General features: G+C 39.8%; 1 protein-coding gene across 1 annotated transcript in view; it reads left to right on the forward strand.

Moving 5' to 3' along the window:
* LOC138046790 (uncharacterized) overlaps positions 1-2,737 on the forward strand; it is a 14,701-nt gene extending 11,964 nt beyond the window's left edge. The window contains exons 4-5 of the mRNA XM_068893374.1: positions 1,576-2,144; positions 2,642-2,737. Coding sequence (XP_068749475.1) covers positions 1,576-2,144; positions 2,642-2,737 — 665 coding nt within the window. The remainder of the gene's footprint in view (positions 1-1,575; positions 2,145-2,641) is intronic.
* Positions 2,738-10,799: the final 8,062 nt, after the last annotated feature.

The raw sequence follows: 10,799 nt of genomic DNA on the forward strand, positions 1-10,799 counted from the left end.
TGTCAGTAATCGGTAATTGTCGGCCGTCAGTTTTATTTATCGCCGTTGGTCGCTAATCAGTTTACACCATTCAGACGCTCTAACAAAAGAAGTAGTGGTTTTAGAAATTCTCTTGTATGCTTCTCGAAACGGTTCACCGGAGATCATTTCTCTAAACATTATCAAGAGGCCAATAAGATGCGATCTTTTCGCTTTCGTTTTCAAATGAACACATCATGGTCAATGTTTGAGTTCTGCCAAAAAGCCTCTCAGACATGATGGCCTAATCTAATTAAATGGCAAGTATATTACAATTCTTGCCAGATAAATAGAAGAACGATTTGCCAGCATTGAAAACATATTTTTTGCCAGATATTATAAAAAAATGCATGCCCCACACAATTATACAAAACATTGAGGGCCCAGTTGTTCGAAAGCCGATTAACTTAATCCAGGATTAGCGTAAATTCTTGTTTCATGTTTTCAACTTTTTGGTGAAAGTTTCTTTTGTTGATTTTTGTTTTTCAAGGTTGACTTCTTCTAATGTAAAGTTTTGCCGAATATCAGCATTGAACAGCAGAGTAGGGAACAGGGAGTAGAGAAATAAACTCCTTGGTTATTTTTTAATCTGGGATTACCGTTAATCGGCTTTTGAACAACTGGGTCCAGCAGACGAGGAAATGTCGGAATGAGGCTGGTCGTAAGCAGCTCTTTAAGTTTTACGATTTCCAATAGAAACCAACAAGGAAAGAAAGCAACTCTAAGGCCCAAAGGCCAAGTCAAAACTAGATTTGTTGATGAACTTCATGGAGCGTTCATTGTCTCAGCAAAAGAAATTTGATGAAAAATCGAGAGTTGCATACCTTTTTTGTATCTTTTCTTTCACGGCTTTTCTAACGTTTCTAACTTGTCATTTGAAGACTCTCATATCTCGACCGCTTTAGTGATTCATAGTGCCAGAGAAATATGAAGTTCTACTAGAGACGAAATGGAACTCTAGGAGTCAGGATGACATGCATGGCGGTCATAGACAACGCTTCCCACCACTGCAATCGTATGTGGACTGAAACCTGACTCGACGGTTTTCCTCTGGGAGGTCCGGTTTTCCTCCCTCTCTTGCCAAAATCGACTCGCAGGTTCTTTTCCCCTATTTTAAAAGGAAACCCTTTTTTACCCTCATTTATTACATGATACTTAAAGCTGTCAAAAGTTACAAAAGATGAAACTGTCTAGGTAACTCTTTAAAAGCAGTCAAAAATTGTAGTAAAACGATATTGATTAATTTGTAAAGCAGAAATTAAGGCATTTTCCTTTTAGAATGTCAATAGCATTGGTGTTCCCACAAGTCTTTCATACATTGGTATATTCCAGAGGATTCAGTGGTAGTATCACGCAATGTTCCAAAACAGTTTCTTAGATCTTGCATTGCTTTTAGTTCAGTTTTTCGGTAAAAGATGTGAACAGCATTAGAGACCTGGTGCAAAATATAGATTTGTTAATATGAATGAATTATAATAACCCTTTATAGACATCTTTCGCCATTCTTTTAATAATAAATGAATAAATAAGTTAATTGCGCTGTCTGATTTTTCTCAGGGACGGATACATATTCGTTTGCTGGATTTCGGGCATGTTACTGTCTGAATGGATATTTTCGAAGGCACATGTTTGAAGGCTGTGAGTCATGTGAACAAAGACAGGGATTCAAATGCGAAAATGGCACTGTTAGTCTTAAACCGGGTTACTGGTGGAAATGGGAGAACGATACAAACAAAGAATTTTACAAATCCTTCAGCGACTTCTTACAGCGGAATTCTTCTGTTGGAAGCCAATCCATCATCGAGTACCGATACCCTCTTCCTCAAGCATATAGATGTCCAAGACCGGAATCATGTCTGGGAGGTATGAACTCCACATGTTTTGCTGGATATAAAGGACCATTGTGTGAAGTGTGTAGTTCTGGATATTACAAACAGTTTAAGACATGCAAAGAGTGCCCCTCAACAGCATGGATGATAGCACAGCTTTCCGTCATAGCAGCAGTAGTTATTATAATCGCTGTGGTTGTGGTTTGGAGAAGCCGGAAACAAGCCAAGAAGAAACAAGATCGCTTCTTAGTTGACATAATTCTTGGAAAAGTAAAAATTGTTATCGGTTTCTACCAGGTAACATTTGGAGTTCTCGATGCATTTGCATACATCAAATGGCCAGACTCTCTCGAGTTTATTGGGAAATATTCCGAGATATTACAGCTAAATGTTATCCAGATTGCTCCTATCCACTGTCTCTTTCCAGATCTAAAAGTCAATGCTTTTGTAAGATTGTTTACTGTTCTCGGTATCAATGCTGCAGTCATCATTTTAGCATTTATTATTTATAGCATTAGGAAGGTCTTATTGAGCAGAAAGACCTTCCCGAGTCAAGTGGAAAAAGTGAGGAAAATTTCTGAAACAAAGCAGTTGGTCTACAGAACAGTCTTTTTTTTCCTTTACCTAACCTATCTAAGCACCTGCTCCAAGACAGCAAATGTTCTTCCCCTTGCCTGTCGAACACTGTGCCTTGAAGAAAACAATAAAAAGTGCGATACGTTTCTAAAAGTTGACTTTAATATCAAGTGTTCCAGCCAAGAATTCCGACGATCTGTGATTGTTGCATATTGTAGTGTTTTGTACATCATGTTTCTACCTCTGGCTGTCTTGGTAGTTCTGTGGAGACACCAAAAGTCATTGAAGAAACATGGCGACACAGCCGACGATGAATCCACACATTCCCAGCATTCAATTCCAGACATTGTCACAGGATTACACTTTTTATTCGCAAATTACAACACTCACACATGGTATTGGGAACTTGTTGAAACGGCTCGAAAGGTGACATTAACTTCAGGCATTATCCTGATAGGAGGTGAGAGCAGAGCCTACGTTGGGTTAGCATGTGTTATGTCAGGTCTCTATGGTATGTTCTTTGCGTACAAGCGGCCAATAGCGGATCCATTTGAGAACAGCCTGATGCTTTCTTCCCTTGCCGTCACATTCGTCAATCTCGCAATAGGTGTTGTCAGTAGAATACCAGCAGAGACCACAAAATCCTCGCTGGAATCATACGTGGACCATATCATGTTCAACGCATTGGTATTTGGAGCAAATTTTCTCGTTATTGCAATTCTTGTGGGTAAGTATTTTGTTCGTTCGTATTTAAACTTAAATCAAAGAGAGTTGGGAACGCGTGGCATGACTTCATCTGATTGGTTAAAAATGGTGGCCCTTTGTTTGTTTCGCGCGCAAAGTGAATCTAAAATAAATCAATTTGTGACAGTGCTGGGGCAAGACCACAAAGTGATAGATCAACATTATTTTCTAATCCAATCTTGTGCCAGAAACTTGGACCTCTATGGTTGCCTTTGACTTTTCTGCAATGAACAACCATCCTCTTAACTAGGTCACTATATTGTAACAATGAACTTTCTTTTTTATTCGTCAAATTTAAGCATGGTGTGCACATCATTGGGCAAAGTAAATACTGCCACTCCCCGCCCTCTAGGAGATCAAAGAAAAAAAAAAAAAAAAAAAGGAATTAATCGTGCGTGGTATCTTCCAAATAAAGTGTACTGCTGTATGTTAGGGTAAGGGCTAAGGTTAGAGTTCGTGACTGATTCTGCCATGTTTTTTTCAGGGACATGACAACTGATTTTCCCGGGAAAGGGTATTCTAAAAATAAACTTATTTGTGACTGTGCTGGGGAGCCCATTCATGCTATAACAACACTCTTATCTAATTTCCTCTTCTTTAGCATCAGAAATATCTGTTTGCTCATTACTTTCCATCTTCTGGTATAACAAAGATTCATTGAGTTGCCATGTCAAAGTGAAATTTTCAACTTATGGACGGTGACAACTATTGTTATCGCGCATACGTTCTGCGCATCTCGAGATAATACTCGGATTCCGCATGGGTGGTGTCTATTAATACAGGGATATTTTTGCGCAGTTCAAAACTATGCGGAAAAAGCAGAACTTAGCAAATGCTCTTGATATCCAAAAAGAAAACTGGGGGTAACCACGCATTTTTCAGAGACAATTAAGCTTTAATTTGGAAAAAAAACTTCATACATTGCTTTGCATTTCAAGCTTTTTACAAATATTCTTGATTTAATTATCTTCGAAAAATGCGTGCTTACCCCCAATTTTCTCTTTGGATTTCAATAACACTTGTCAAGATCTTCGTTTCCCGCATATTCATTAAACCGGGCAAAAATACCTTTGAATTAGTAGACGCCTTCCTTAAATCTAGCAAACTCAATCAAAGAGGTTAGCTAGGTGGCAAAGCTCAACTAAGCTTAGTGTTCTTTTTGAAACCATCATACGAGTTGTGTTTACTGAAACAAAGTAAGTTCTTCTGAAAATTTTCACTCAATTTCGATCGAAAACACTTCAGCATCTTACAATGTGATTGGAATACAGTGACACGAACAAACATCCGGGCCTTTACAACCACTGGGAAAAAAACAGTCGGGCGAAATACACATTTTGCAAAGTACCAAGCTCCGTTGTTGGGCTTCTCGTTCACTTGCGATACCATACAAACATATTCACTTCCTTTTTTTTCTTCTTTTTTTTAGTCCAGTACGGCAGGTATTTTTTCCGCTTTATCAAAGAGTGGCGCAAAAATCCACAATGGTCTCTTTCGTGTTGCCTGGCGTTGCTTTTGCCTCTTAATGAACTCCAGACCGAAATACGAGGAATGACAGGGAAAAATTTGCTGAACGAACAAGTGCAAACTGGTAACTTTAACGTGCCATCAGTATCTAGTACGTTAAAGGAGAGTGGAGCAGTAAGCTTTGAACTTGTTACTATTCATGAGCAGCCGGAAGAGTCAGCTGAACCTCAATCAGTCAACTTTGGCTTTGAAAAAAGCGACAACGGTGGCCTTGAAGAAGAAGATGCTGACAAAGTAGCATTTGACGCAAGAAAAGAGAGTGGAGCAGTAACCTTTGCACTTGCTACTATCCATAAGCAGCCAAAAGAGTCAGCTGAACCTCGATCAGTCAACTTTGGCTTTGAAGAAAGCGGCAACGGTAGCCTTGAGGAAGAAGATGCTGACAAAGTGGCATTTGACGCAAGAAAGGAGAGTGGAGCAGTAACCTTTGCACTTGCTACTATTCATAAGCAGCCAAAAGAGTCAGCTGTATCTCGATCAGTCAACTTTGGCTTTGAAGAAAGCGACAACGGTAGTCTTGAGGAAGAAGATGCTGACAAAGTGGCATTTGATGCAAGAAAGGAGAGTGGAGTAGTAACCTTTGCACTTGCTACTATTCATGAGCAGCCAAAAGAGTCAGCTGTATCTCGATCAGTCAACTTTGGCTTTGAAGAAAGCGACAACGGTAGCCTTGAGGAAGAAGATGCTGACAAAGTGGCATTTGACGCAAGAAAGGAGAGTGGAGCAGTAACCTTTGCACTTGCTACTATTCATGAGCAGCCGAAAGAGTCAGTTGAACGTCGATCAGTCAACTTTGGCTTTGAAGAAAGCGACAACGGTAGCCTTGAGGAAGAAGATGCTGACAAAGTGGCATTTGACGCAAGAAAGGAGAGTGGAGCAGTAACCTTTGCACTTTCTACTATTCATGAGCAGCCAAAAGAGTCAGCTGAACCTCGATTAGTCAACTTTGGCTTTGAAGAAAGCGACAACGGTGGCATCGAAGAAGGAGATGCTGACAAAGTGGCATTTGACACAAGAAAGGAGAGTGGAGCAGTAACCTTTGCACTTGCTACTATTCATGAGCTGCCGAAAGAGTCAGTTGAACGTCGATCAGTCAACTTTGGCTTTGAAGAAAGCGACAACGGTGGCATCGAAGAAGGAGATGCTGACAAAGTGGCATTTGACACAAGAAAGAAGCTGGATCATCACGCAAACCCGAGAGCGACATTCGATACTCATTTCTGACTGGCTTGTTTGAAGTATCAACTGGACTGACTGAAGATTATCGCTGACAACGGCATTCTTTAGTAGAAATATAGAACCTTAAGTCTTTCAATAATGTAACCTGGCAGCATATGATTATCTTATTTGATCGTGAAATCGTTATTAGGAATAGAACATAAAGGATTATCTCAACGTAAGTCTCAAGGTTTGAAATTCGTCACGGCACATTCCTTCAAAAGTATTCTCCACCCCTCCCCCCCCCCCCCCACCGGCTGGTTGTTAGAAATAATGTCTTTCGTTGACTCTGCGTTCCTTGACTAGAACTGATAAGGCCCAAAGTCTTGGATAATCTAAATCTTGTATCGTGAGTTCCTTACCAGGTAGTAATATAAAGATAAAATGAACATGCAACTGATGACAACATAAAGTTGTCACGGGAGGCAGATCGCGTGAAAAAAAGTCACTGTGAATGAAACGGATCGCATTCTTCCAAAAACAATCACCAAAGCAAGGATTGACATGAACCGATCACCAACCTGCCGTGTGCAACTTATACTGATACACCGCTAGTCGACAACATAAACCCACAGTATAACTGTGAGCATAGCCTTGAGACAAGTAATGAACGAGGTTCAAGAGTCTTTTATTGAGTTCATTTACATGTTAAAATAATTAAACGTAAATAGTTTCAGATTTTATAAGCAAAGGCATTTTTTGAAAGAAGTAAAAGTGTTTGATCTCCTGTGCGACCAGTTGTGCCTGGAGGCCCAGTCAGTGTGCCAGACTGGTTGAAGGCTCAGCGTTGTCGCTTTGCTGTTTTCCAAGACAGGAAACTTTGCTCCGCACTGTCTATTCTCACTCAGGTGTACAGATGGTCGCCGGAGACATACTGCAGGGGACGAGCATGCTTCGGTTTAGTGTCCCGTCCAGGGGTGAGTAGCAATAGTCTCAGTCGCTTCAAACTACAGAAATCGGGATAAGCTCAATCAGTGTGAACCCTCGGGGCTTGAGAGCGACTTCGCTTTGCCTTGCATATATAGCCACAACCATGATGTATACTAATCTGGAGAATATCGTACTTTACAAGAATCTAATTAGTTGGAGCATTCAGTTGTTATGTTCTGATCAATGAACAAGCTCAGGAGTAGACAAAGTCAGCAGTTTAGTTTATTAAATGAAAGGGAAAGCAATGCGTGTGCAGCACCATGTCATCTCAAATAATTAATTAAGTAATTTCATTGTATGAACAAGATTAAGCCTTCCAAAAATGGAATCATGTACACCTGTGTTGACGAAGAGACTCGGTGGTGAAGATGGACTCTCCTGATTATGGACTGCTAACTTGTACAAATATCAAACACAATGATTTGCACAATTTATTGCTATGCATGGTTATCCTTCTTAACTTTACTTAACCTTATCGTTGAAGACCTTTGGAACTTACAAAAGCTTTTTAAGCTGGTAAGCTGCCAAAATGTAGCTTTATAATACTTAAAAGACCTGGTAGTGACTGAATACATGATAGTCTATACCCCATACTTTTGTTTCTAAAATTGCTATATGTTTTAGTTGTTTAGTTTGTATCTTGTGATGTTGCCAGGTAGCTGCTTAGTCTCAATAAAAGAATGCCGGATTCATTGAAGAAAGAAAGATAATTTTCTTTAACTTAAAACAAATCATCTTATACTTCAAAGGCCTTGAGCAAGATTTTTTCATCTCCTGGAGTTCTCAATAATAATACCATGTGAGATGGGGAAGTTGAAACTTAGGCATTAAGGTAAAAAAAAATGGGATAGAGCGGGTTAGGGGATCCTTGGTAGTATGCCTCCAGGCTTGATTAAAAAGGCAAAGATAAAAATTAAGGGAAAATATGAATGATAATAGAGACATTAAGATACCCCGAAATCGGTTTACGGGTAACGGGTAGCGCCATATCTTTTTCAATTTGCAATGACGAAATTGATCTTACCCGGTAGACCCAGCCTTTTTTCTGGGTTAGAAACCAGTTTACCCTTAGAAGAGTTACGCGTAGCGACAGAGGAGACATGATGGAGAAACGAGAAAGTTTTTATCATCGGAGTACTTTGTAAACAGAGAACATTCGTAAGGACGAATTTTGGATATATTTGATGGCCTTTCTTAAAGAATTCAGTGAACTTATTTCTGAAGAAGAAGAAGAGCAACCTTGCTGCTCTCCAGCCGGCCATCTTCAGTTTGTAAACTATCGTTACCAATCCCCGCACGTTAATCAACTCTACGGGTATGGCTGCATGGGAATTTTACTTAAACGGGTACACTACCCTTACCCGTATACCGGTATATGTTGCAGGTAAAATCCGCTTTCAGGTTGAATCCGTTTAAACCTCGGCTAAATTAATGGAATTATGCACTCAACCTAGCTTAACCCCTCCTCTCTCCCCTAAAAAGGATATTTATATCATACATATCATACATTTTTATTTACCCTCGGATTTTTAGAGTAGCTTGGTGTAGCTAATATCTCCGAGCATTTACCCTCCCAACCATGATATACCACAGAAGACAGACCACAACACCAGGAACTACATGGATTGCCCTTCTCGAGCTCTGTATTACGCATCTCAACACATCTTCTTAATGGTGTTATCTTATCGGTTTCTGTATTCGTACACTTATTAATTCAGTCTCAACATTACAAAATAGTAAGGGAACAAATAACTGCACTTATTGGTACTCGAACTCGCACCTCCAGATCTGTAGTACTGTGTCTTCACCACTACACTAAAACGACGAACGTGCTCAACCCAGCAAAGTTCTTTTTATTATTTAATTTTCAATGATTGGTCAATTAATATCTATGTTTGTTGTTATGTTTTAAATTATCAATATCCCCACGTCTATAGAACAGATTGACATCATCAAATCGGTGAATTCAAGAATTTTTGAGCAATGATAAAAATCATTGATGTATAAAGGAAACAAAATTGGCCCAAGGACTGATCCTTGAGGAATACCACAAGGGACTGTGACAAGATCAGATGTTACACCATTTACTGTGACTATTTGTTCACGGTTTTTGAGAATAGGTGTCGCCAGGTTGTTACAGAGGGGTGTTATTCTATACGGATTTTATCCTTTTTGCCGAAAACGGTACAGACGCATAAATTGTGCCATTATGCAACACGCAGGTCATCGGTAACAAGCAGCTTGTCTATGGTTTCAAGTGCTGCTGTTAACAATGTGACAAGGTATAAGATTTCACCCCACGGCTTCATGCGAAATGGACTTAAGAAAAAACAGTAAAGGGTTACAACAGGAAAATAGTGCATTTCAATCACCAACATACATAACGAAACTGTAATTTTGTCATTTCAAAATGCTTGTTGTTGTTGTTTTTTTGTTTTGTTTTGTTTTTTTGCTGAGTATTTGCAATGAGGCATTTGCCAAAATGGCAGAAATGAAAAATTAAATACATCATACTTGCAGGATTATGATAAATTGTAACCTTGCGAAACAACTTTTTGTCTTGTCATTTTTGAAAAAAAAAACACGACGGCCCTCAACAATTTCTCTTTAAAAGACAACCACATGTCCTATGCAATATTAAAACTTCAGCTGCGTTCTTCAGCATAGTTAAGCAAACAGACTCTCAGTAATGCTATACGAACACCCATAAAAGCGTGATAACCAACACAACAGCAACACAACAAGCTACCGGTAAGTTATTACATTTTATAATTAATGCGTGCCAAAAAGGTGCAAGAATAGAATAGGTGTAACAAATCTCAAAGTGAATGGAATTATGGAAAAACTGGACAAATGAGAGCGTGCTTTAAGGCGTGCCGAAAAGGGTGCGAGAACAGCACTGATGTAACACAACTTAAAGTAAATGGAATTACAGAATTCGTACAAAAATTGGACAAATGATAGCTTGCTTTAAGGCGTGCTGAATAGGGTGCGATACCAGCACTGATATAACACAACTCAAAGAAAATGGAATTATACAAAAATTGGACAAATGAGACCTTGTTTTAAGGCGTGCCGAAAAGGGTGCGAGACCAGCACTGATATAACACAACTCAAGGGACCGTTCATTTTTTGTGGGGTAGGGGGGGCTGGTGGGTTTTGGAGGAGCGTAATTTGAAATTGCATGACCCCCCATTTCCAATTTTTTTCGCATGCCCCCACCCCCACCCTCATCAGAGTAAGGAAGGACCCCCCTCCCCCTCCCCTTGAATAAAAAAAAATATATACGGCATCAAAGATACTGCATTACAATTTCGTTTTGTTACATTTCACGTAATTTATCGAAAGAAACCTGAAAGCTAGAAAGCTGCTTTTAACAAATCCTCACTCAAAAGATTGAAAACTAAAACAAAACCGTAGGAAATCAAAGGGCAGAAAACGCAAACGGTTTGAAAACAACGTCCAACGCGTGTATCATATCTGCGTTGCAAATCCCCTGGCAAAAGAGCTTCCCAATTGTCTCCTTTATCCTCCCTCCATGACTATCCCAGAAGCGTGCATAAACGTTGAAGATGTAGCAGCATTGCTGCTAAGACGAGATGCAGCATTCATCGCTCACCTACTGCAATCAAGCTACTTCAGCAACGCGGCAGGAAGCAGGCTGGCCAGAAGTAAGAAACAGGATGTATGGCTTCCTGCATCCTGACGATTATAGCTCAAACGTCGGAGGCACAAATAAAGAGGAAGAAGAAACCGACGAAGAAGAGGAAGAAGGGGAAGACAACGAAGAAGAACAGGAGGAAGAAGAAGAGGAACATAGCGACGACAAGATCGAAGAGAACGTCGAAAGTGAGGAAGGAGACACTTCGTAGTAGTTTCATGCCCCTCCCATTAAATTTCTCAGAGAAAAGCCCTGGTAACGAGGTCAGTTCCAATTCAGGACTCAAATTATTGGTC

The sequence above is a fragment of the Montipora capricornis genome, chromosome 4 (genome assembly GCF_036669925.1).
Source record: "Montipora capricornis isolate CH-2021 chromosome 4, ASM3666992v2, whole genome shotgun sequence".
Taxonomy (NCBI): domain Eukaryota; kingdom Metazoa; phylum Cnidaria; class Anthozoa; order Scleractinia; family Acroporidae; genus Montipora; species Montipora capricornis.